The sequence below is a fragment of the Esox lucius genome, chromosome 22, assembly GCF_011004845.1.
Source record: "Esox lucius isolate fEsoLuc1 chromosome 22, fEsoLuc1.pri, whole genome shotgun sequence".
NCBI lineage: Eukaryota > Metazoa > Chordata > Actinopteri > Esociformes > Esocidae > Esox > Esox lucius.
In genome coordinates, this window is record NC_047590.1 from 6,995,001 (window position 1) to 7,021,796 (window position 26,796).

The following is a 26,796-nucleotide window of genomic DNA, read 5'->3' on the forward strand; positions in this document are numbered from 1 at the left end:
GAAATCCCGAGTTCTTTGAGGAAATCCCCCAGGAAGCGTTTCCCTTATTGAGGGTGGAGCTCAAAGTTACGCCAGTGTCGGAGAAAAAGGGCTAGCGAGTGTTGGGCCAGAAAATGTGAGCTTTCTGGATATAAACCCAAAGCTGAAAAGGAAATCATGTCTGTTGTGTTTCCCTTGAGCCAGGCACTTACTCCTAAAAATAATGAATGGCAGTGATCAAAGGGACAAATATGCAACTCCTAACAGGGAGAGGCATCTCCTAAGCATGAAGGCATCTCTGGCTTTCATACTTTGGTCATGACTATGGTAAAGAAACGTCAGTGATAGTTGAAAAATATTTATCATAATACATTTAGTATCAGTCCAAAGGCCCGCGTCCTTCCAGTTGGCATGCTCATGATATCAGTCAGCTGTGCTCCGGACCTGGCCAATTCACCTGGTCTTCTAACCATAACCATGGTAACCGGAAGTATTCTCAGATCATCAGTATACAAGTCCATGAACGTTCTCTGGCGTGGCAGGCATCGACCGAACTGCCGTTTCCTTTGTTCTGACACTTGATAGTTTGATGTGGACGTTCTCTAACAGTGTACAGTCTGTCAACAACCAGAACGGTGTTCTCGATTACCAGAACCGTTTGTTTAATAATCAGAACAGCGGCCACATTTCATCAGTTGAAAACTACCCCCCCCCCCATTTAACACGCAGAGACCATGAACACTGTCCCCCAACACTGCCTGTTGGTCACACGGGTCTCCATCGGCTGATCCTCATGTTGGTCTTAAAAACGCCCTCCCGCGCAGCCACAGCTGCACCCTGCCTTATATAGCACTAGGCCGCGTGGACAGTGATGGAGAGAGACAGAGAAGAAAGAAGAGGAGGAGGGAGCACTGCTCTTTGTTTACACGTCCTGTCAGGAAGGACAACGATGGAAAGAGAAAGAAAGAGAGAGAGACCGAAGAAGCAGAGCAGAGAGATATGGAGGAGGAAGGGAGACTGCACTCTGCTCTCCGTTTATGTGGCCTGTCAGGTTGACTCTGTTTCTGTGAGGTGTTGAGGAAGCCCAGGGAGTCGGCACTCAGGGAGTCGGAGTTGGTGTATGTTCTACTGTAATCACACTGTTCAGCCTGCTACACGGATCTATATATAGCCTCTGTCACCACCAGGCCTGAGGGGAGAGGAGTCCTCCCTCTCACAACTAACTCACTCGTTGGACAGAATTGTGGAATCCTATGGGGCAGGTTGTTGTGATACAAATGGGATATAGTGCAGAGGCAGTTTGTCCATCTGATCATCCTGTTGTTGAATGTTCCCACACAGCAGGAAATGCAAACTTCTTGTGTGTTTAGTTTTTAACTAGGGCTTGTGATGTTTTGAATCTCCTCTTGAATATGTCAGAGTTGGTTTCCCCTAAAGAAAAATTTTCAAACCGCAGGCAAAAGTCCCTTAACTGTTATCCACATAATCTTCAAAATGTCCTGTTACTGCCGAATTATATTCCTGCTTTGAAGAAATGGCTCAAATTAACACAAAGCTTCCATACCACTCTGGGTACAAAGCACCTTCATACTCCCCTAGGAATTAAACAAGCCTTAATGGCCATACCTAAGGCATCTACAGTAGGTAGTGTGTCTTCTGATTTCAGATATCTATCAAATTCTCAGTAAAAGTCTGTTGAGCCTGGAGTACTCTCAGGCGAAGGGGTATCTTTACTTCCCTTTTCCTTTCTCATGCCATCATGGCATTCAGGCTTAATATGTCCTCAGAAAATGGAATCTCACTTCTTTCAGCCGGCGGACATCTGGCAGCTGTTTATGACGACATCATCATTAATGGCAGGAATTGTTTAGGCCACAGTTTGGATTGGAGTGATGATCGCCTCCGTCGCTCGCTCTGTCGTTCTTTTCTTCGAGGCCAAGCACACATACCTCTCTCCAGTCTAGGATGCTTTTCCTTTTTAAGGCAGGTTGGCCGAAAACTCCCCGGGGGTGAGGAACACCTTGTTTAAACATGTGTGGAAGATGCAGCCTTTTAAATCATCTCTGCATCTTTAAATTGCTACATTGTGAAGTCACCACAGTCTTTCTAGCATTGGCTGAACACGTACTAGATATTATCAACGAATGACTATGCTTTGAACATTGCTCTCTGGTCATCCGTTAGGGCAATGTTCTCAAGAACATCAATCAGTTGACCATGTCTGAGCAGGCTCCCTCAAATTACAACAGACAGATCCAGCAGTTCTGCTTGTATACCTCCACAGGGCAATGTACTATCATAGTGTTAGGGTTCTGGTCAGCATTTGGGTTGAGCCCATACAGTAGGGGCTAGCAACTAGGGTTTCCTTGAGGTGTTACTACTTTCCTATAACCATGTCCGGCTGCTAAATAACAATTTTCAGAAAATCTTTCAAAACAATGAAGAGTTATCTCATAGCATCCCATTACCCCATCACTCCAGGACCGGTTCCAGAATACCATGACTGTACACAAGGACCTGGGACAACCGCGGCTGGAGAGGGAGGGAGGAACACGGGATGAGAGATGGAGAGAGAGAGAAAGAGACACATGCAGTGGGACAGAGGGGAGGGGGGGTAGAGGATTTGAGGGAGTGGATACGAGGGGGTAGGTATGGGCCGAGGCGGACCGCTACAAATAGCCAGAGTGTGTCTTGTGAGTCCCTCAGTCAGCCTCCCCTGCTCCAGTCCACTCCAGCTGCCCTCCCAGACTCGTATCCCGCTCCAGCCCAGAACCTCCTGCTCCATTCCATCTTGCTCTCCACCATGAGCTACAGCTCTTCTGCCCAGGCTGCCCATTCCGGCTCCTCCTCCTACCGCCGCACCTTTGGGGCTGGGTACAGCCCTGCCATGTCCCACTCCCTCTACAGCAACCGGGCCTCAGGCGGTGGCCTGGGACACGGTGGCTCTGGGCACATCTCCTCCAGGGTCTACGAGGTCACCAAGACCTCATCCTCGCCCGCCTACTCTGGCTACCGCACGTCGTCCCGCTTCGGCGGCCCCGTGATGTCGTCGACCGCACACGGCTCAAGGTCATACGCCGGGATGGGGGAGACGCTGGACTTCAGCCTTGCCGACGCCCTGAACCAGGAGTTCCTCCACACGCGCACCAACGAGAAGGTTGAGCTGCAGCACCTCAACGACCGCTTCGCCAGCTACATCGAGAAAGTCCGCTTCCTGGAGCAGCAGAACGCCACGTTGGTGGTTGAGATCGAGAGGCTGCGAGGACGCGAGCCCACGCGCATCGCTGATCTCTACGAGGAGGAGATGGCGGATCTGCGGCGCCAGGTGGAGGCTTTGACCAACCAGAGGAGCCGTGTCGAGGTAGAGCGGGACAACTTTGCCGATGACCTGGACAAACTGAAACTCAGGTACGAGAGTTGGGAGGACGAGGAGGGAGAGGTATGAGAGGGGGGCAGAGGATGAGTTTGACAATGAGGGAGAGAATGATTTGCATGAGTAGAGAGAGGACGAGAACAAGGAGTTAGAAGGAGAAAGAGGAGAATGATAATGGAGAGAGGTAGGACAACTAAACCTGATGAATAAGGACTTTATGAACACGTTTAATTGATTGATTGAGCAGTCAATGCAAGACAACTAGGTTGTTGTTCATGTAGGTGGACAAGGAAGGTCATGGGTGAGATTAGAATGCGGAACTCTCCAGACTTGACATATCATCCACTAAAAGAAGCCCTGATATCACAGATGGTTTAGGCAAACAGACCCCTGGGCCTTTTGTCAATGCTTCTCTCCTATTTGCTGTCGCGGCTTGTTTGTTGTAGTAACAGAGGTATTTTTAAACTGTTTATCCCGCTCACTACAAGTGGGTGAGATTGTGATGACCTGCTGAGGAAGATGTATATTTTTATTTCTACCTCAAGAGTCAGTGTCTGCTTCAGTTTCTGTGTGATCCGGTCTTACGCAGTATATCATAGGCAGTTGAAGAGAACATTCTGTACAGCTGAAAGGTTAGGATGCCTCTTTCTCTGCAGTAAAATGTCTGGTGTAGATTACATAATAAACAGTGAATGTGCTGGTTGAGTGACATGACAATCCTAAATGATATTCTAATGAAATCTATGAAATGGGAGAGGACCACCAGAGTTTAATTACCGCTAGTGAAAACAGAATGTTTCCCACAGCTGCAAAGAACCTGCCAGAACCGTAGTCATGACCCAACTCCGCTAGACCTATAATTATTTCAACTAAATCCAACCCCTCACTGTACCCTTGAAGAACCATACCGCACCTCCTTCTGTAAAACCATACCCAGCTTCTTCCTGAAGGACTTTCGACCCAGCCTCATTCTGAAAGACTTGGACCCCTCATTCTTCTGAAGAACTGGACCCTGGAGTCATTCTGAAGGACTTTGACCCCGCCTCCTTCTGAAGGAGGAAAGCCACCCTCTTTCTCCCAGTTGGGTATGGTTTCATGTTCTAGTCCTTACAGGGGCATGTTCTTATTGCCATCATGGTCTGCCTCTATATAAGGACTGAAAACATCTGCATACAGAGATGTGGACCAGTCCCCTGATGTTTACAGCTGCAATTGGCTCACGGCTGTGTCTTAAAGTCAATATCAAGCTATTCATCAGGGACAATCGTCAGTTTTTATTGGCAGGGCGGGTGCAGACACATTATAAACACACATCTGATTGGTGTCATCTTTTTTGTTCTTGGTGTACCCAGACTGCAGGAAGAGGTCCTTCAGAGGGAGGAGGCGGAGAACAGCCTAGCTGCTTTCAGGGCTGTGAGTAAAACGCTGAATGTTAACACTGAATATGAAGATGATACAAACAAGCTAATGTCTTACTGCAAGTATTCTCGCTGCTGTCGTGTGAAGTCTAATGTGTAGACTTTATGGACATTTGAAATGGAGTGTGTCTGTTGAATTCTGCTGACCTAGTGTGTGTCCATTGGATTTGTCTGATCCAGCGTGTGTCTGTTGGATTCATCTGATCCAACATGTGTCTGTTGGATTCATCTGATCCAGCATGTGTCTGTTGGATTCATCTGATCCAGCATGTGTCTGTTGGATTCATCTGATCCAGCGTGTGTCTGTTCTAGGACGTGGATTCAGCCACTTTGGCCCGTCTGGACTTGGAGAGACGCATCGAGACCCTACAGGAGGAGATCGCTTTCCTCAAGAAGATTCACGAGGAGGCATGTCACTCAGCTTGTGTTATGCTCTCAGTTTGCCTGACTGCCTGTCATCTCATCCAGTTGTCTGTTCTTTTCATTTCAGTCTCTCTGTGGTAAATATTACATACCACATACAAATGGGCTGTGGGAGAGAGCAGCCGAAACCTCACACCACAGACCTCTCCAATTCATTGGTTTCTTCCTCTCCTCCGTCTCCCCTCCATCCTCGCCTGCAGGAGATCCGTGAGATGCAGTCCCAGATGCAGGAGACCCAGGTCCAGGTTCAGATGGACATGTCCAAGCCGGACCTTACAGCCGCCCTGAGGGACATCAGGGCCCAGTATGAGGGCATCGCCGCCAAGAACATCCAGGAGGCTGAAGAGTGGTACAAGTCCAAGGTAGGGGGGAGGAGTGAGAGAGGGGGGAGAGAGGCGGGAGAGAGGGGAGGGACCGGGAGTGAGAGAATGAGGGGCAGAGAGAGGTCTGGGTGCATTTGTTGTGTTATCTGAGGTAGTGTGGTGGACTTCTTGTTGACCTCTGCCCCTTGCTGACCCCTAGGTGACAGACCTGAACCAGGCAGTGAGTAAGAACAACGAGGCCCTAAAGCAAGCTAAAATGGAGACCATGGAGTTCAGACACCAGCTCCAGTCCTACACCTGTGAGATCGACTCACTAAAGGGCACCGTAAGTCTCTCCATTAATCTGAATACTAGTCTCACTCAGTCTGAATACTAGTCTCACTCATTCTGAATACTAGTCTCACTCATTCTGAATACTAGTCTCACTCAGTCTGAATACTAGTCTCACTCATAAATACTAGTCATACTCATTCTGAATAACACTCTCACTACTAGTGAATACTAATCTCAGCCTTAATACTAGTCTCCTATTGTGAACACACCAAAGGTTCACTTTTAAAAAAGTCCCCCCACCCCCACAGAACGAGTCTCTGATGCGCCAGATGAGGGAGATGGAGGAGCGCCACGGGCGTGACGCTGGCGGATTCCAAGACACAATTGCCCGCCTGGAGGCCGAGATTGCCAACATGAAGGATGAGATGGCCAGGCACCTCCGAGAGTACCAGGACCTGCTCAATGTCAAGATGGCCCTGGACGTAGAGATAGCCACCTACAGAAAACTGCTGGAGGGGGAGGAAAGCAGGTGAGAGAAGGCAGGAGGAGGAGAGTTAGGAGGGAGGAATTATGGGCTTTGGAGGACAGAGAGGAGTGATGGAATGAGCGAGGAGTAGAGGTAGAAGAGTGACAAGCAGGATGAGAGATGAATGTGATGGAGATGTTAATGATATAGTAATGATATGGTATGACCAGGGTTCTTATATCATTGATGATGGTAATGATGTGGTATGACCAGGGCTCTTATATCATTGATGATGGTAATGATGTGGTGTGACCAGGGTTCTTATATCATTGATGATGGTAATTATATGGTATGACCAGGGTTCTTATATCATTGATGCTGGTAATGATGTGGTATGACCAGGGTTCTTATATCATTGATAATGGTAATGATATGGTATGACCAGGGTTCTTAGACAGTATCGTTGATGATGTTCATTATATGGTATGACCAAGATTCTTCTACAGTATCACTGAGGATATTCATTATGTGGTATGACCAGGCTTCTTGGTATTATTGATAGCTGATGTCATCTTGTTCTTTCCCACTGTAGGATTTCTCTGCCTGTACAGAGCTATGCCACCATGTCCTTCCGTGGTAAGAACCACACATAGACTTTCATATGTACTATATATTTATGGTATTTACCAGGCACAATTATGTCAAAATAAGATTAATATTTACATCATACCACAAGATGGCGCAATTGATACAAAAATGCTGCATTGCCATTTTGCCTCCTCTGCTTTAAATGCTTTTTACATGACCAGGTGGGTCTTCCCATCAATACAACTATACGCTAGTAGATTTAAAGGGGTTGTTAGAAATTCCATTTAAAAATGTTAAACCGTGAGTCAGCGTCTTGCAAAGGAGATGAATATTAATGCCGCTATCGTGTCCATGGGCAGAAACAAGCCCGGAGCACCACCACCGCGTTGCTGAATCGCACTCAAAGAAAAGTGTCCTCATCAAGACCATAGAGACGCGTGACGGAGAGGTAAACCACACACACACACACCCTAAAACAGAGACACACCTCTGCATAGTGAAACAGCGACAGTTCACAGAAAACACTTGTCAGAATGCTCTTGCAGAGACTTGTATTTGTAAGGAAATGTTACATTTCCCTCGCTGAGAACATTTTCCACCAAGTTGTTACAGGCCACAGCAGACCAATTTGCCAACACAAACTGTAGCTTTACCTTGCTCCCGTGTTTTCCCTAACAGTTTAAGAGGCTTGTTATTTCTCATTAGGTTGGGATCAATTCAAATCCACCATATTAATGTCCACACCGGCCTTGTTCATCTTGTGCACACTTGGAAGTTGTTCTGCAAGGTGTGTTTTTTAAAACACAATTTTATAGGTTTATTTGGCCATTCTCTTGGCCCATAGACTTGTTTCAGAGTAAATGTACATAAAGTTGAGGATGTTGACCTGTGTTGCTTGTCGATGCTTTCTCCTCGCTGAGGTAAATTGTTTCCCCCAACAGGTGGTCTGTGAGTCAACACAGCATCAGCAAGACATCATGTAACACTGAAAGAAAAGATGAAGAACAAAGAAAAAAGAGAAGAAAACCCCTCAAATAGAACAAAAAAAGGACATGAACCACTTATCCTCTGGGCCCTTAGTTGTTCTTATTTCAAAGACAAGAAGTTTTCAAATCATACAAAAGATGTAACAAAGAAAAAGAGAAAATAAAGTCACCAGACACTGGGTGATGCATAGTACAAGCTCACCCGTTTGTCCTTTCCTCCAAGATCTATGCGCACCATATTGTCTTTATTTATGACTATGATAATACTGTTTTTGCTGTTCTACCACAAGGCTTATATTAGCATGATAGAAGGAGCTCAGATGACATATGCAGAGAGAAAAAGAGAAGTATCTTGGAAAAGGAGATGGGATGAAATAGGAATGAAGGCTAAATATTCAAAGGGGGCGGGGGTTGAAAGGTGTGTACATGAACAGACCAATGGGAGGCTGACAGTGGCTTCTGATGTCAGGACGATTGGTCGGCCTAGTTAAGTTGATGGACTAATAAAGCAAATAGCGACACCTGCTCACGAGAATCGGTCTGCCATTCACTTCCTGTCAGTCTGTGTGTGTGTGAACTGTGTTGAATTAAAAGTCAAAGACATTGTAGAATCACATTGTTTATCATATACAGGCCCTTACAAACACATGCTTTAATAATAATAATAATAATAATAATATTAATAATAATCACTTTGATGAAAAGCATGGAATTGAACAGGCCCACATTAACGGGGCCGCACTCTGGGTCAAACTAAATTACCTGATAAATAAATATACACATACATACATACATACAGTGAATCCCTCTGAAAGGACACGTTATTTTATGTAAATCAAATCCGGAATCCTAAAATAAAAACCAGAATAAAAACCTAAACAATCAAATAAAGCAGGAAATAAAAGGACAGTGGTTACAGTACAGTGAGTGGTGTTTATGTACAGAACTAAAGGACACAGGAATATCTACCAGGATGACAGCAGTGACTGGGGAGGTACGCTAGCCTGGTCGCTCCATCTCTACTGGTGCTGTATAGCCAATGTGGCAGTATATTGGTTCAGGTCCCAGATCTATTTGTGCTATCATGGCAAGTTTTTGCAGATCATGGTCTCGCTAAACATGGCTGGAATGACAATGGAACGACTTGACACGATGTCTCTGCCACTAACTGGTAGCATTTCCAATTAATTCTCTCCTCGTAATGTCTTAAAGCACATATGTGGTCATCAACATCAATTCAGTTTGTATTCATTTACTGTGAGTTCACACGTATCTCATAAGGCATTATAAATGGTATTGTAATGCATTACGAAGAAGCTACGCTTTAGAAGTTATGATGACAGTTGTTAAGTGTGATGGAGAAACCAACCTAGAACCAACAGGAAACATTATCTGGTGAAGTGATAAACCATGAGGGGAACAGGAAAGAACCACTGAGTCATGCAGCCAGGTTGATTTTGCCTGGAGGATTCTGGGAAAGGAAATGTTATTCTACCCTGTCCCGACCCAAAATCCAACAGCTATAGCAATAATAACATAACGCCCCATTGTATTAAGATGCTGTGTTTCCCACTCACAGCCCCTTTCACAGCTTAAGACAGTAAGAACCAGAGATGTCCTTTTATGATACACTATAGCCAGGATGTCATGGTCCATATTTAAAACCCAGTGCACATTATTCAGGGATTCCATTCACTGTGTAGACTATTCTCTGTGGCCTAAACGGTACACTCTGTAGATCGGGTGGGTTCAATACGTTTATTATTTCGACCTCGTTATTGACTTCCTGCTGACCCTGACTTGCAAAATCAGCGGAGGGGGTTGTCCGCGCGTGCTCCCTGAATGGCCCACTCGGCTGTTCCCTCCCGCTTCACCACCAGCCCAGTCACCCCACGGTCTCCAGCGTCGCCGAAAAGGCTGTCCCGCTGTCCAACAACACAGTCCAAAGGCACCCAGGAAGGGGAATTTCCAAAGAAGGATGAACCCAAGAAGCACCAAGGATGAACCACGCTTTCCATGAAGACACAGCGTGTTCTTGTTTCCCGGGAGGCGAGCGGTTGTCGGGCTGGCATGGCGCGGAGCAGAGCTGTGTAGTTCACCTCCACTCGTGGAAGGTCTCGGCACCGCAGAACGACGGGTAATGGCTACAGCACAGACCAACTGTCCGTTGTTTGACAACACAGAGGAATTTGAAGGATGAAGACTGTTCCGTGGTGGACACACAAAGTTGGACACTTAAACATCTGGAAGACAGAGGCCTCATGTTCTGGTCTCCACGGTAACATGATGCCTCCATTTGAAACCTGAGCCATTCTTCTTAAAACTGCGATAGTCTGGGCTGAGTCCTGACGGAGGCTGGCTGAGACACCTCACAGCCTCATTCATCCTCTTAGAGGTCTGGCTGCATTCCTCCATCTCCGTCCTCCAGATGTACTCCCACTATGTCAACAGAACAATATTTGCATGCATGTGGCTGGTGTGTGTGCGTGTGTGTAGGTATGTGTGAGACAAAAAAAGGAGATGTTCAGGCCTCTCCTACTCACACCCAATCTGATTGGCTCCTGCATTGTGTAGGGGGAGTGGTCAGTCAGGCCTAGACTGTAATATAGCCTTTGGGGGTGTAGTCACATAATTCGTGGGTTTCGCTGGATCCATATATTGCAGTACGGGCGGGTTGTGGGCGAGGTCACACCTGTGGTGGGGTGTGGCGTGGCTTTCCGGGATCCACGCTGCAGCACAGGTCATCGGGGGAGTGTTCAGACCTGCAGGGAGGGGCCTGCGGCTGCAGTGAGGGGTGTGGTGGAGCCGCAGTCGTAGTCGACGTCTACCAGAGTGTGAGGTCCTCCCCCCGCCAGCCTGACTCCTCCAGGGTGCGGTCTGCCCTCCCCCTGCCGGTCCCGGAAATTCTGGATGTAACTCTGGGGGGGGGTGATATAGAGAGAGGTATGGGAGGGAGAGGGAGTAAAAGGGAGAGAGGCACGACTAATTAAATGAAGGCTGAAAGACTAGGGACTCGGGAGGTACAGACGATCACAACGAATGAGACAGGGTGTGAAACAGAACGGAGAGAGGAGGAGACAGCGAGGGGAGGAGACAGCGAGGGGAGGAGACAGCGAGGGGACTCACCGGTGACAGGACGTCCCCATCGAAGCGTCGGATGGGGTTGGGTTTCCTGCGGTAGGCGGGTTCTGGGTGCAGGGGTTTGGGAGGATGGGAACTGTGGATGGAGTCCCTCTGGTGCTTCTTCTTCTTCTTCCTGCTGCTCTCCCTCTGCTCCTTCTGGCGGATTCGCATCAACTGCACCCGCCGCTGCTGTCGACTGATTATCACTGAGGGAGGGAGACGCGGGAGGGGATTACACGCACGCACTACGGCTGCTCCCCGATGCCGTCCAATCCCGGGCGAGAGAACGGACTACTGTCAGTCGATTGGTCAACATTTTGAAAAAGTTTAAATTTCCACATAAAACATGACGGGGTGACTGTACTAACAAAATCAACGACTGTATACGCACCAAGCTTTTCTGACGCCTTGAAAACAAGCTGAATGAGGAAAATCATGATGAAAAGTGACTCCAGAGGAGCCATGCTATTATATTACGATTACAATAAAAGCCAGAGGTCAAGATAAAAACACAGGCCAAAACCACAACTGGCCAAAACCACTGGCCCCCATCGCCTACGCACAGCGCTGTTTTTGTATGTAAAACATCGGTGGGGCACAAAACATTTAAAAATATAGGATACATACCAGTAAAGCTACAAAACTGCCTCTTGCTACTGATGTGTTTATTTAACACATCCACAAACAGCGTGGCTCCACAAAACACTTTTAACGACAGAGCAGCTTGCTTCTACCAGGTGTTGTGGTACACATACTGGAGAGAGAGAGCTTCTTGTGTAATTTATCTCCTTCTCTCTCACACACACACGTGTAAAATTACGACTGTCACATTTACAAACCTAAATTAGGAATGCAACCAAGCTCAGAACCAATGTGCCTACAGGGCCATACGCCAACAGCAATGAGCTCAACACCACTGAAGGCCACAACGAAGCGGAAAGACAACTTTTTAGGGATACAGATCCATTCTATGACAACAACCTTAATAGATAAGCATGGGCACACTGACACTCGTCACCACCTACTATCAATCGATCCAGCACAAAGATATGACCGATGCACGGACCGGCACCACAAAGCCAGGATGATGAGATATGCTTTCACTCACACCGAGGCTGCGGGTTCACTTGAAGAGAAAGGTGGCCCGGCGGCTCTTCCTCTGGGCAAGCTTTTCGATGACTTTGGGAATGAAGTCATGTAGCTGCTGAATCAGCAAGCTTTCGATGGACAACATGGCCAATGCGTTGAGTCGCGACTGTCCCATGGTATTGCGAGTGAAGGTTTTTACCCTCTTCAAGGTGGAAAAGTTCCTCTCGGATGTCGTGATAGGTGTTGTTCAGGGTGGTTGCGTTTGGTGGGTGTCCCTTTGGTTGATGCCTGGCAATGTGGGTGGATTGATTTCCTGCCTGTTGGGCCCTGTCCGGGGCCTCCCCCGGGTAGGGCCACAGTGTCGCCGGACCCCCGTCTCAGTTCCAAGGTCTTATGCTGCTATACTATTGTGCTGGGGGATTGGGTCAGTTCTCCTTCCCCACTATAAATCTTTGTCGATATGAGGAATGCATTTTCTGAATTCTCCCAGTCTCCTCCCGTTTTAATCTTTAGGAGGACATGAGATCCTGGTCCACACCTGCGAAGTACCTGGTTTGGGGGGCCCGTTGCTGTCCCTGTCCTTCTGGTCATACTTCTGTCCTAGTCTAAACTTAAATAGACTGGATTAAGCCCAGATGAATTTATTAATTATTCCAATTGGACTCTTAATAACTCACCCGGCACAGCCAGAAGAGGACTGGTCACCCCTCTGAGCCTGGGTCCTCTATAGGTTTCTTCCTAAAATTCGTCCTTCTTAGGGAGTTTTTCCTAGACACTGAAATTCAACACTACTGTTGTTTGCTCATTGGGGTTTAAGGCCGGGTGTCTCTGTAAAAGCACCTTGTGACAACTGCTGTTGTAAAAAGGGCTTTATAAATACATTTGATTGATTGATTGATTATGATCATTTTCAGCAGAGTGACGGTCTCAGCAAAAGCCTCCTCTAGGTTTTTCTCATGGATGGATCTTAACAGAGACAGGGACGTCTTACCAGTGTGAAACTCGGTGTGGCGGTACAGAGTGGTCAGCTCAGACTTTTTCCTTCGTTTCCTAGAGGCCATAGTTTCACCACACAGTCAAGCTCAGATGTAGGGAATGACAGGACAAATTGTGGGAAGAGCGAGCTGTCAACGAGCTTGGCAGCGATCAAGTGGTCACTTGGTGAAAACCTCTGCTCCACCTGGGAGATGATCGCATGCCTCCTTCATCACCGGCGCTGTGTTGGTTACTCGTCGGCCTGGCTCGTCTGTTCCATCTTGAACAGTGGCAGCCCATTCATCAGTTTGTTTCTGCATATTCTGGACATTCTCCCTGAAACAGGTGAGCGCACTGCTAATCCCAGATGCATCGATGCTCCGTTTTTGCAGTGTTGTATAAAACATCAACGTCTGGCATAAGGAAGAAAAACTTGGCTCGGTCCCTGAGTTTGTTTGACAGGCCGTATGCCTCACTTATGGTGGCCTCACCCATCCTGGTTGTGTGCGTATGTCCTCCATAAACAGGAGCAGTTCAGCTCGGTTTTCCCAAACTTATTGACAGTTCTACTTTTAAAGTTCCATCATACAGCGGGTGGCCTTGGAATGCGTCTCTGTGTTGCCTCAGCAAGTGCCTCAACACGTTTTGGAGCGCCAGAGAAAAAGGTGGCAAAAGCAGTTAAATCTGCAAAAAAAACTTGAAGATGCTCATTCTTGCTGAACAAAGTTGCTGCAAGGTCAGGTTCAGCTGGTGAGCATAGCAGTGAACAAACTGGGCATGTGGGTATGTCTCTTTCATTAGCGTCTGTACCCCTCGGATGTTTCCACTCATTACAGCATGACCATCTAAGTCTGAGCGATCAGCTTTTCTCCCAGCTTCAGTGGTTCCAGCACACCCTTGATGCTATTAGAGGGGCCGAGTCCAGTTTTATCTTTGACTTCCACAAACTCCAAAAACCTTTCTGTCACTGTATTGTCAGGCAAGATGTATCGCAACACAACCACCATTTGTGATTTACAGGAGACATCAGTTGTCTCACCTGCCTGTATGGCAACAAATGACGTACCTCCCCCTATCGACCAGTCGCACCTGCCTACACAACAAAGTAGTGAGCAGGAATCAATCAGATGCCATCGGAAGAAGACAACTTAGAGACATATTGTTCAAGCAACTATCGACCATAAGACTATGGGGTCAGCCCTAAAACACACACACACTCTAACGGACACACACGCATACACACATACACACCAACACACAGAAACAGGAGCGAATCCCTACATGCCTGTTGACAGATGTACTGCTCTACATGACTGGTGTTATGACTGTGTTCAGCGTTCATTAACACTTGACAGGCTGCACCAGGCTCCATCTGGTCAGTCAGCAGCAATCTGCCACAATCTCTCCTCCACCTAAAGCCACTCTGCCTCTCTCTGCTTCTTTCTTTCTACCGCTCTGACTTTGAAATGCATGCATTGTATTCTCTCCCTCTGTCTCTCTCTCTCTCACTGTTTTTTTGTGTCTGTTGTATTTTGGCTTCATGGAAACAATAAGCGTGTTTTAAAACTCAAACTCTCTCTCTGTCTCACTCCCGGTCTCTCTCTTTTTGACTCTCTCCGTTTGTCTCTCTCTTTGTATCCCTCTCTCAGACTCTTTGTCTCTCTCCGTCTCTCTCTGTGTTTCTCTCTTTGTTTGTCTCTCATCACCAGGCAGTCTCTCTCCGTCGGCCGGCTCCAGTACTCACCCTTGGTGTGGGAGTACCCCTCGGCCGTCACCTTCCACTGTATCAGGACCCCCAGCAGGGTGAGGGCGGGCCACACCCCCAGGACCACCCAGGTGACCCAACACACGGGCCGGTCCCTGGCCGTGGCCTTGATCCTCTCGTACATGTAGAGCACCAGGGCGAACAGCTCCACGAAGTAGTCCAGTGCCACAGTGATGACGGCCGCCCCGAACACGGCCGTGGACACAGTGGTGAAGAAGCGCTGCCACTGGAGGGTGAGCACGGCGAACAGCATGCCCAGGCCCAGCAGCACCCCCAGGGGGACCCACACCGTCCGTGGGGGGCTGTTGGACAGCTCCTCCATGCCCGCCAGGGTGGCCACCGCCACCAGGAGGCCCAGCAGCAGGCCCACCATGAAGAGGCCCACGGAGCGGACCAGCATGGTGACCAGCCCGCACAGGGTGCCGATGCCCAGGCCGATGCCCACCGAGGCCTCCACGCTAAGCTGGGTGTCCAGGACGCGCTCCTTGTAACACAGCATGAAGATGATGACCGAGCCGAACATCAGGCCCGTCAGGAACATCACCGCCTTGAAGCATCGGTACCCTGGGACGCACACACACACACACACACCCGTTGTATTCGACCCAGGTTTGTCAGACCGTCTTTGTTACTGGCAATTTACTGTCTGCAAATATACAGAGTCTGGAATTTACTCAACTAGATTGGACAAAAAAAGGATGTGTTGGAGGGTGGAGCTAGGGCAGCCAGAGATCTGAATGGAGGCACTGTAGTGTCTGAGGTACGATGTGTCTCCTCCTCAATGTCATGATAATGTTGCCTACGTTATCTCATCATGGAGATTCGTACGTAACTCTAGGGGCAGGAAATAGTGCCTGGTGATTACAGTGTCTGACTAGTAGACCAAGGTTTCTATATCAAATCCCAGAACTGGCAAAGGTGAAATACCTTTTGTTCTGTCCTTGAGCAAGTTAATCCTAACTGCTCCTGTAAATGGCTCTGGTTGAGAGCGCCAGCTAAATTCCTATAATGTAAAAAGGGAGTTTCCCTATTTGTCACAGTGTCAGAGGTGTTCTGGAGGATGTAATTCATGAAGGCCCCTCTGGACAGTTAAGTCAGGCCAGTTATGGTGTTAGAGGGCAGTGGGTGTTTTCTAGAGCTGAGCAATTTGAGGGAAAATGTGAAATTTAATGATGCCATTATTACACTAACGTGCACCTTAGTTATTTTAAGTACATCATCTTAATGAACATAATCAGAGACATTTTCACAGGGTCAGTGCCAATAATGTTGTCACGATAACATAATCTTCCCAGTTACACGCCCCTCCACAGCTGAGAATGCCTGGTTCTCCCCTGACTCACCGAAGAAGCAGTAGATGATGCCGAAGAGGCAGCACATGGAGCACACGACAGACGGAACCACCTTATACCGCCGGCCCGTCTCCTCGCAGCCGTCCAATCGCTCGGGGGTCAGGTCCTGAGGGGGCGGGGCCAGCTTGAACGCCAGCGTCTGCAGAGTGGACGTCATGGCGACCACGGAGTGACGGAGTGATAGACTGACTCAGGGAAGTGGGGGAGGAGGGCAGGGGTGTTTAAGGAGCAGGTCCCATCCACAAGAATCCATCTGATGAAGGAGAGACGGAGAAAAAAAGATACATGTTAAATAAATGCTAAACCCGACTGTAGGTTTCAGCCTAAACCACCACTCAAGTCATGAAAACAGAAAGATTATTCAGATAGAGGAAATACATTTTCAAAGTTTAGCCATGGGTGTTTTTTAGTTCACATGCAGCAACGTAAGGTCAATTTGAATGTGATTTCCATGTCATTTTCATATACGTGGGTCCAGGAACTCCAAATCAAATCACTAAATGACCATCTGAAAACAATTCCATATAGGAAATGAACTGGTAGAGACGGTCTCTCTCCTATGCAAACCGCCACAGCACTCACCCACCCTCACCTGCTTTTCCTCCTTTCTGGCTAGAAAGCTCCCAGCTTGGTGTCCACTTCACCAACAAACTAAGACGGCCCACGCACACCCAGGACAGTGTTTACAGAAGCCCCTCAGGGGCAACTCACAGCCCAAGACTGTTCGAACGAGGCTGCCGAATAAATGTGCATGACACCAGTTGTCACTTCCTTTGTCACTCATCCATCAGTACTGAATGTTGATGTTTTTTGTTGCCAAGACACACTTCGAAGATCCAAAGGTTTCAACGTATTCCAATCCACACAAACCATGAGCTCCCAGCATGCCTTGCGCCTCCCTCATCGTCTCCCTGTCATCAGCCTTCAGTAGTGGTGGATCCAAGATCATGTCACAGGACTCCCAGCTCACCGCAGGCCAGGGAGCACAAAAGAACATTGATCGCGACTGTCGAAGTAGCTAGTTGTTACCCTAATTTCTATTGCCATGCCATCTATTTGGATTGAAAAATGTATCTGGATTAATTAATTTGCATTGGGTACATAAGTCAGACTTGTGATGATCCCACTGGAAGGTGTGGATGACTATTAAAAAAACCTACTAGTAGCATGAGGAGAAGGTTTATGAACTGGGTGCTGGGCTGGTGGACAGCGGACTGATAGTATTATAATTGCATTATTTTGGGTGGCATTGTCTATCGATGACATCGATGAGAAATCGAATTAAACTGCTTTTGCTTTTCAGGTGTGTTTGAACTGAAAGTAGGAGAAAGCCAGAGTACCGGGATGACGTGTGAGGACGAGAGGAACAGGGGAGCTTGACAACGTATATAGTGCAGGGTTTATAAAATGTAGGGTCCCTGGAGTATTTATGGGTGCCAAGTTCTGAGAATATATTAAGAATCACACACTGTTTTAGGACATTTGGGTCACAGGAGGATGGACAATTTCTATTTTAGACGTCCCTGACTAAGCTAACTGCATATGATTGTATCGCTGAAAGTGCATGCCTTTCTAGACGTCAGGAGATAAACTGGCTGGGGAAGGGCAGGAGCCGGATGCTTTCGTTGTGAAGAATTCAAAGTCAACTATAGAAAAGGACAGAAGAAATCCATGCTGCTTTGTTTTAACGTAGGATGAAAGACATTAGGAATTAATTTGTTCCAGAAGAGGAAAATTAATACATAACCTAAACACACGAGAAACAACGGCACACATTGGAAATGGTTAAATAGGCGTTTCACATTTATACCTGTTGTTAGCCTCGGCCTCCAGACGGCACAAGATTTTTCAGTCAGATGGTGAGTTACGTAAGGAGCCCAGAGTATGTGTGTGTGTGTGTAAATGCCTGTGTATTTGTGTGTTAGCGAGACTGATTCAGACAGGCGCTTCTGGTGAGATATTCATGAGGTCTATAATGTTCCCAGCATGCATCACTTCACCTCCCTGACCCTTGCTGTCATTCTCCCTCACCTCACCTTCCCATATTGCTTCTTTGTCTGGACATCTCATTTCCCTCAACCTTCCTGCTTTCCCCTCTCCCTCCTTCCTTCCTTCCTTCCTTTATTCTTTCCTCTCTCCCTCTCTTCCTCCTCTCCCTTCATTTCCTCCTCCCCCCTTTTGCCCCTCTGAGGATAGAATGAGAGGGGCAGAGCTCCAGTTACACAGCAGGTGAACATCAGAGCATTCTGTATCTAGAATGGAATGAGAATTTAATTCAATTTCACCAGAATAAGACTGGCTAACCGTCGTGTGTGTTTCCTGTAATGCATGGATGAGGTATGTGCACTGTATGATGAGCGACTACGTTACAAGACTCTGAAATGTTTCTGTTAGCATTGCAACAGTTGATGGAAGTGGAAGAAGAGGAGACTGAGCGGTCTTCTTCTGAAGCTGACTAAATGCTTCCAAATCCTTAGTTCACATCCAGCCCCTGGCTGCTCTCATTCAATCAACATAATGATAATCATATTTCTGTGTGGATTATTCTGTGTCTGCCGAGAGCAGGACACCGCTAAGCTGTCCTGGAGGCAGATCTGGGGTTAGAATACAGACTTTGTATGTTCACAAGAGATCATCGGTTGAAAAACATGGTTCAGTTGAAATGGGCTGGGTATTTCATTGACAATAACAATGTTTCACTTCCTGTCTGTTGTCATGGCGACAAGAGGATGCTTGGATTCCGGGCAGGTCCTGGTCCAAGATCTGAGTCTGACCAATGGGAGAGCTCCCTAAACCCCCATAGCAACAGTCAAAGAGCCAATCAGTGTTCCTCCTACATCTCCTGTCCTCTCATGTCCTCTGTGTGCTAACAGCCTTTCAGTTCTCCTAGCAACTCTTCACTTATGCCAAATGTAAACACTGACTCACAGATAAAGAACGTGCACGCGAGCACGCACGCAAACACACACACGCACAAGCACGCACACGGTGGCCCTGCTGGGTTCCTTTACCTCACATTAATGTCGTTTTGACAGTAGACAGTGTGCGTGTGAAGTACACTGAGCAGGCAGATCCAAGGATGGAGGCAGAGGGAAGGTAGCAAAGATCGGAGAAATACAGTGAGGACGTGGGAATGGATGAATGCTATTAGAATACCACCACTAGTCTGAAGGGATGAGTGGTTTAAGAATACCACCACTAGCCTGAAGGGATGAGTGTGTTGAATATACCGGCACCCGTCTGAAAGGATGAGTGTGTTGAGAATAACGCCATTTTTCTGAAGGGATGAGTGTGCTGAGAATACAACCTCTAGTCTGAAGGGATGAGTGTGCTGACAATAACACCACTAGTCTCAAGGAAAGAAAGCGTTGAGAATACCACCACTAGTCTGAAGGGATGAAAGCGTTGAGAGTACCACCACTATTCCGAAGGGATGAGAGCGTTGAGAGTACCACCACTAGTCTGAAGGGACGAGAGCGTTGAGTGTACGACCACTAGTCTGAAGGGATGAGAGCGTTGAGAGTAGCACCACTAGTCTGAAGGGATGAGCGCGTTGAGAATACCACCGGCAGTAGAGTCTGCTGGTAAGTGTGAAATAGCATTAGATGCTACATTTAGTCCTGGAAATGTAAGCCCCATTCGCATTGGCAATCTGAACAGGGTGCAAACAGCAACAACAAAAAAAAAAAACACACATTGAATGGCTATCCACATCATACAGTATCTTCAATGAAAACAATCAGAGCTCTAGTCACAATTAGGCTTCTCTTGGCCAGGTCACACATTGAGTACAAACTCAGAACAGCTGATAGGAGAGGTTTTTATGAGGTTTAGGGTGTTGCTGTTGTGGCTAGCCTATCATGACGGACGCTCAGTGACGTCACGCTCCAGTCTAGCAGACGTCCAGCTGTGTTAATCCCCAGAAGGCCTGTGCGTGTGTGTGCGCGCGCGAGTCTCTGTGTGTTTTCCCCTCAGCCAGTAGAGCAGCCAGAGCAGACGCCGGCACACACACTGACCTCACCTCATCTCATTTGACAGATGCTCAGATCTATTGAGCCGTACGTTCCCTGACAGCGCTTCCATAGCCGCCGCGACCTCACTTTTCACGGCCTCTGCTTTTTGGTTGACCGCGGTGGACAGACAAGACGATGGACGTATCAGCGGGCAATGCAGGTCAACCGTGCCGTACATAGGAAGGCTACATACGCTAATCAGGACATGTAAAAACAACACGCACCTGCCTGAAGCTTCTCCTACTCTATAAGGTACTATATACTAAATGTACAAAATATAATACCAATAATACAATTATAATAAACGCAAATAAACCCCAGAAGACATTGCTTCTAACAAAATGAAAAATGGCAAGCCAAAACGACTACCCACAACCCCACTGTACAAGGAAGCAGCAGGGCGACATCTCAGATTACACCGAGTACCCGGAGTACCGCATCGAACTCTTCAAAAGCAAAGCGCATGCGAGGGAACGGAGTGTCGTGCGTGACGCAGAGATGTCCCCACAGGGCGTGTGAGGCGATTGGAGTGGGTCCACTTCCTGTGCGGGGGGGTTGTGGGTGGTCACCGTGGTTACGTCACCTACACAAACCACCGCCAAACTGTGGCACGGCAACAGCTTGGAGGAGGCGGAGGCCTGAATGCGCGTGTCACCGTATCTCCGGTAATTCTCTGGCACACAACTTCGGTAGACATGCTCGCTCGGCGTCAGTCACGACGACTCTGACGGATATTCAGAAATAGTCACCCGCGCACAAACACTGTGTACTACACATCCTCCTACTCCTGCTTAGATGTTCTGTATGTGTGAGGACAGAATGTACCTCGGTGTGCGTTTGCGTGCGTTTGTTGCTGCCTCCATTACTCCATTAGCAGATTGCAATAAGCTATTTAGTCCTTTTAGTCAGTACAACGTGTCACAACTGAACTCTCTCTCTTCCGGTCCCCCTCTTTGTCTCTTCGTCCGTCCATCCTTCTCTCTCCCTCCCGGTCGCTGTCTTTTCTTTCTCCGTTGGTGTGGCTGTCGTGAGAGGGCCAGTAAACACGCAGGGATGTCAGCTTGTATGATCACCTCACGGCAGTAAGTGGACAACAGTCTCTGACACCCAGCACTGGCTTATTTGCCAGTGTCAATTACAGTACTCTCACGACTAAGAAATATTCAACCACGAAGCACACCGTAGTCTCATTTCCCCATCTCGCTGAGATAAGTGGAAAACCTCGCCTGATAAGTGGCAGAGATGTGAATGATAATGAAAGCGCACGCAACAAAGAGAGAGTAAATTAGTGAGAGAAAAAATAATAATTCAACATGGGAATAAAGAAGAAGGATGAACAGCAGACCTGCCAATGGGCTCCGCATTGTTACTGACAAAACCGCCTAATGCTTTACTCCCTCTCCATGGATCTGCCCTTGGGGTTTGCCAGTATTGTCTCTTATTCCCTTGACAATAACATATCAAGGGCATAGCCAGAAGAAACCTAAACTGCTGAAATCTAGAGGTTGTGAAGAGCGTTCTGGGATGAATGTAGCCCGGACGCCTGTTTTGTCCCTGCTCTCTCGCCAACATGTTTGGCTACACATTGACAGTGATGGAGTTGGCCAGGAGCACAAAAAGATCCGGGCCAGGGCTAGGATAATTCCACAACACTCAGGTCTCTCAAGGACGATCCACGAGAAAGAGAGACTGATCTGTTAGGGCACGTGTCTCTGCTGTGTCTGAATCACTGCCCAATGACGAGCCAGCTACAGCCGGTGGCGTGCAGACAAGAGTTTGGTGTGATGACAGTGGCCCCTTGTCAATCAATATAGCCTTTCATTTCAACCCTGGGCGCCTATGCCACTGCCTCACATGTCGATCAATGTCTATCACTGATGTCTGACTGACAATGGTCGCTGTGGAAACGTGACAAGCTGTGTAACCGTGGCGATTAGAGACAGTTGGAGTGGCAGGCAGATCATTAAGGCGCATCTCCGCGAAGGGCCCAGGCAGAACTTCTCTATGGAGTTCCAGCAGAAGCATCTCTGCGACAGCCTAGGCAGAACTTCTGTATGGAGTTCCAGAAGCTTCTCCACTGGGGCCCAGGAGAAGCTTCACTACGAGGGGCCAGGAGAAGCTTCTCTACGAGGGGCCAGGAGAAGCTTCTCTACGAGGGGCCAGGAGAAGCTTCTCTACGAGGGGCCAGGAGAAGCTTCTCTACGAGGGGCCAGGAGAAGATTCTCTACGAGGCGCCAGGAGAAGCTTCTCTACGAGGGCCCAAGGGAAGCTTCTCTACGAGGGCCCAAGGGAAGCTTCTCTACGAGGGCCCAAGGGAAGCTTCACTAGCATAGTGGCATGGACGGGGCTAGTATGTGTCGGCCTCTGGCCTGTGTGGTCCAAAAATGGCTCAAAATGGGGGGGGGGGGGGGGGGGGTGAACAGGTCCTACTTCAGTAAATGCTGCCTGCACCATGGATACTGTAGGACACAGCAACTGTCACGTAAGCCCAGTTGGCACTAATCAACGGGGTCAGCTAGCAGCGCATCAGGGTGAATTGACTAGAAGTCTCTCCATTCTGTCCATCAGTGATGGGGTGGGGGTGTTCCGGGGGGGGGGGGGGGGGGGGGGGGGGGGGCAGAGAGAGACAGAGCGGTGGGTTCATCTATGAGAGCTTTGTGTGTCATGAATGGCGTCCATTGTTGACCACAGCAGACTGCCGAGGCTGCCGTTCTCGCCCTCCCCTCTCCGGGACGGAGCTCCTTTGACATTGTTCGTGACCTGGACAAACCACTTCACTCATGTCCGGACCTGATCCAAGGAGGAGTACCGGGGAGATCTAGAGGACGGGAATTCCGTCTGAGTGTCAGTGGGACCCGGCTTCCAGTGGGCTCTTTCCGGGTGGCTTTTCCACCAACTTGTCAAATTCAATTGATTTGATTCATTTGAAATCGCTCAGGGGGCTAACGGGTCAAGGCATTGCTTTAAACAGTTTTGAGCGACAGTCTGCTTCCTGCTCCGCGCTCCTCTTGCTCATGACTTAATAAGGCTCAGTCGGTGTCAGCGCGGTCTGGTGTTAATCTAAGTGTGTGTGTGTTCCTCACACAGACAGATAATGAGATTGGGACCTTCTATCTGTATACACAGCCAGGGGGAAGGACAGCAGAGCCCTGGATTAATGCTATTACACTCTATCTCACTAACACAGCTCATACACACTGGGCTCACCTCAATTTTCCTCCCTGTCCCTAACTCCCACATCTCTCTCTCTCTGAGTCTCTCTCGGAGTCTCTCTCTCTGAGTCTCTCTCTCTGAGTCTCTCTCTCTGAGTCTCTCTCTCTGAGTCTCTCTCTGAGTCTCTCTCTCTGAGTCTCTCTCTGAGTCTCTCTCTCTCTCTGAGTCTCTCTCCACTCAATCCCAAGACATTCACCTATCCTTTACGGCTGCTGGTCCATGCGACATTGTCTCCGTCGTGCCTCAAGTTCCCTCCCTACCTGTTACTCCCTTCCCTCTCCCGCTCCTCCTCCTCCTCCAGAGGAACTCCTCCAGCATTCCCCTGCTCCTCTGAGTGTAAGAACTCTGTTGTTGGTCGCCACTTAGTATTGACGTTCTTATATAACGGGAGGTGTTGCACTGTTCAGAAGGCCTCCCCCCCATTCAACCCCTACGCTCGCTCTCTGTGTGAGTGTGTGTAGCCTTTAGGAAGGAGCTCTGTCATTCCCACTCTGTCATTCACCGACTGTGTAATGTATCGCGTCACCTCTTCTCACGCCCGACCGCCACAGCTATCCAAAAATGGCCCCGGTTTCGTCGCCCACCCAGATCAGAAAGCAACGACTGATTCAGTCATGTATCGACTGAATGAATGACAGAATGGTTTATTGACTGAATTAATAATTCACGTAGCGATTTAATGATTTTTAACTGATTGAATGACTGATTGAATTAATCAATGGAATGTTCATTTATATCAGAGCGAATGATTTGAAGTGGCTGAGGAGAGGAAGTGAAGAGGTTTAAAATGCACTTTGATATTTTTTTAATTTCTGCTAGTAGTGATGAAATGATCCTCATTAACCAAAACCGGTTTCAGTTATTTTTGTACGTAACGTGACTGTATACACTGCTGCCAAGTCATCACAACCTGCAAAAACAACTTCCATGAGTAAGAACTATTGCAAATTGTGTGGGCTTACAATCTCAGAGTCTGTCTTTAACTTTTGGCAGCAATTACACCAAGCAATCATTCAACCACTCCCAGCGGGTAATAAATACATCCACAGTGTAAGTGGCTTTCACTTTGATGTGGAATTCAACCACACACAGGCATGAACCCTTACAATGACTCCAACACAAACACGCCACCAGACCATCTCTCTCGCTCTCAATTCAGTTATTTCATCCTATATCACAAACACAACCAAAGACTCTCTACACAGACCATATCTAAACAAGGGTTTCCGAGACATCTTAGTGATTAATAATAATAATAATAATAATAATGAGCAGATTAGCATTCCAGGTACAACCAACCAACCATTTCTACAATGAAATAAATTCCTCCATAAATCTGTGCCAGTAATTGTTTTTCCACTGACACTGACCAATTATTTTATCATGCATCCATTGACCTGTCTGACAAGCAATACAACACCATAGTGTGTGTGCATGAGTGAGCGAGTTCAATGAGTCCTTCTGCTTTTGAGGTGCTTAATCCAGGCCGAATACGCTTACGGTACCCTTTCCATGACCCTTGACCTCTACACTGACCTCGCGTTAACTGTCTAAAAGCAAAACAGTGGCGACCCCGGTCATTAATCAATCATAGTTTTCATTAACTCACTTGTCAGCCAAGCTCCCGTGGCATGTGACGAACCCAGCAATTCATTAACGGAATTAATTAAATCAATCCAAAAAATATATTTCCAGCTGTGGAAAAAACAATGCTTCCATTGGTCGATATGTCAACACATGGAAGTCATGACGCCGTTGATGGTATACGATAGATAGCCAGCGACCAGGCTCCCATCCAAGGTGTATATTGGTTAGCGATGTCTCGTGCGTTCTGAGAAGGCGTCGGAATAGAAGCCCCGTGCTGCGGCTTGTCAATGGGATCGGTCTCATAACATACTTTTTTTTGCTGCAATGGTGATCAACGGGCAACGTGCTGTTTTATTTCCACCAACACACACACACACACACACACACACCTTCCACGTTATGACAACCTGCGATTTATCTGGAATTAATATGTTTAAACTAAGTTGAAGAGTCGAATCTGTGAAAAATACAGAATTGAAGGAAAAGAGCGTCATTGATATGTGGAGGAGATTGGGAACGAGAGACGCCTGATGGTTTTAAACGTGTCTCAACGTGTTGTCTCCTTGTGTCCGCGACAAAACAGGTTGAAGAGACTGGCATGGAAAGTGTTTGACAGACTTACCTTACTAGAAACATAATGGTATCACACAGATTGCCATGGAGTTATATTTCATGTGTTTAGCCTGTGACACTATACTTTATTTTCACGACACACTAATGATCCCAAAAAACGTGAGGTGTCCTGAACTACCAACGCTTTAGCTCGTCCGAATATTCTACATCAACGCGGTTTCAAACCCCACAGGATCAGGCAAATTTCTAATTATTGGATCGTTTAGAGTGGATAAATGGCAGTGTCATTTTCCTGTTGTGTACTTAATAATATTAATATATAGTTATGTTGCCTACCCAAAGCATTAACAACAAATGACCACTGACATGTCAGGGACACGGTATTTACCTCGATTGTATTCATCAGATCATTGACTGGAATCTTTGCACACTCCGTCGAGTTCAGTAGCTTGGAAATTATGATTGACATCGATGCAACGCTGCCTGGCCTGTAGAGGTCTGACCTAATTCATTAGATGTAAACGAGCATTACCTGATAATTAGCCTGTATTTGCGCCTGAACCACAGCGAACTGACAGTGATCCCAGCCGTTTATAGAAGGCTTTGGCCTGAAGTGCCCACGGCACCAGCCCAAACGATGAACAAAGAGGCTAACGGTTGACAGCAACTTACCATCGCAAAGCCACGGCATCCTACGAAGCACCGTATGCAAATATCCGCGCAGTGCCACCTTTGGGCATCGGCCATTTAGCGCGCATTTTGTCCAAAAACAACTCCCCCGAATCCTTCAGCATCCTTCATTTTGATACACACTCCCTATGCATACGACAGAATGAGTGCCGTTTAGTAGGTTACACTATTCGTGCACTATATATAGAACTCTGCCGCGAGACGGACGATTGATTCCAGTCCAGTTAATCCAACGTAGCCACACCAGCAACTGTAGAATATGAAATGTAAATAGAATAGTCTATATAATACTGTATGTATAGCTTCGCGTTAGAGGTGTACCCGGCATCTTCATCAAATCAAATTATCGGGTTTCGTAGTGTTCAGAAAAAAAAATATGCGTGAAGCCAGTGCGTCCGGGGCAGACATATCGCATCAGCACGCTCAATACGTTCGTGCCGGAGCATACCATTCCTGGAAAAAATGCAGGGCTGGATGGATGAGGAAGTGCTTTCTAACTGGATAGGGTACGTGGAAAGGTAGACCGCGATGCGTGTGAGACGTTCTTCCAAGAATAATTATTCCATTACGAATGATTGGATTAAATA

The 26,796-nt window shown here is 47.6% G+C and overlaps 2 protein-coding genes across 6 annotated transcripts; one reads left to right on the forward strand and one right to left on the reverse strand.

The window, feature by feature from the left end:
• The first annotated feature begins 2,530 nt into the window (after nucleotides 1-2,530).
• Nucleotides 2,531-8,364, forward strand: LOC105019949 (desmin). 2 transcript variants are annotated; one of them, XR_828683.5, is made up of 10 exons: nucleotides 2,531-3,387; nucleotides 4,705-4,765; nucleotides 5,083-5,178; nucleotides 5,394-5,555; nucleotides 5,716-5,841; nucleotides 6,098-6,318; nucleotides 6,848-6,891; nucleotides 7,203-7,291; nucleotides 7,549-7,630; nucleotides 7,785-8,364. XR_828683.5 is itself a non-coding variant. In XM_010886530.4 (9 exons), exons 1-9 carry the CDS (start codon nucleotides 2,537-2,539, stop codon nucleotides 7,824-7,826), a joined length of 1,692 nt encoding a protein of 563 aa, XP_010884832.2. In that variant the 5' UTR covers nucleotides 2,531-2,536; the 3' UTR covers nucleotides 7,827-8,356. The 2 variants fall into 2 exon arrangements, 1 of the variants encoding a protein (XP_010884832.2); XM_010886530.4 differs by lacking the exon at nucleotides 7,549-7,630 and having other exon boundaries at nucleotides 7,785-8,356.
• Nucleotides 8,365-8,435: 71 nt separating this feature from the next.
• On the reverse strand, nucleotides 8,436-26,688 carry LOC105019950 (transmembrane protein 198-B). 4 transcript variants are annotated; one of them, XM_020042444.3, is made up of 5 exons: nucleotides 26,531-26,688; nucleotides 16,125-16,386; nucleotides 14,761-15,345; nucleotides 10,956-11,158; nucleotides 8,436-10,747 (listed from the first exon to the last, which is right to left on the reverse strand). In XM_020042444.3, the coding sequence occupies exons 2-5, from the start codon at nucleotides 16,288-16,290 to the stop codon at nucleotides 10,586-10,588; spliced, it is 1,116 nt and encodes a 371-aa protein (XP_019898003.2). In that variant the 5' UTR covers nucleotides 16,291-16,386; nucleotides 26,531-26,688; the 3' UTR covers nucleotides 8,436-10,585. The 4 variants fall into 4 exon arrangements, with proteins under 4 accessions (XP_019898003.2, XP_010884833.2, XP_010884834.2 ...); XM_010886531.5 differs by having other exon boundaries at nucleotides 26,192-26,687; XM_010886532.5 differs by lacking the exon at nucleotides 26,531-26,688 and adding an exon at nucleotides 26,052-26,164.
• Nucleotides 26,689-26,796: the final 108 nt, after the last annotated feature.

What these genes read in the sequence shown, in the direction of transcription:
- LOC105019949 (XM_010886530.4), top strand. Translation starts at nt 2,537, where the DNA reads ATGAGAGATGGAGAGAGAGAGAAAGAGACACATGCAGTGGGACAGAGG. An exon ending in GCCTAGCTGCTTTCAGGGCT is followed by an intron (nt 4,766 to 5,082) that starts GTGAGTAAAACG and finishes TGTCTGTTCTAG; the next exon opens with GACGTGGATTCAGCCACTTT. An exon ending in TGCCACCATGTCCTTCCGTG is followed by an intron (nt 6,892 to 7,202) that starts GTAAGAACCACA and finishes GTCCATGGGCAG; the next exon opens with AAACAAGCCCGGAGCACCAC.
- LOC105019950 (XM_020042444.3), bottom strand. Translation starts at nt 16,290, where the DNA reads ATGACGTCCACTCTGCAGACGCTGGCGTTCAAGCTGGCCCCGCCCCCT. An exon ending in GGGGTACTCCCACACCAAGG is followed by an intron (nt 11,159 to 14,760) that starts GTGAGTACTGGA and finishes TCCCTCCCTCAG; the next exon opens with TGATAATCAGTCGACAGCAG. An exon ending in ATGGGGACGTCCTGTCACCG is followed by an intron (nt 10,748 to 10,955) that starts GTGAGTCCCCTC and finishes ACCCCCCCCCAG; the next exon opens with AGTTACATCCAGAATTTCCG.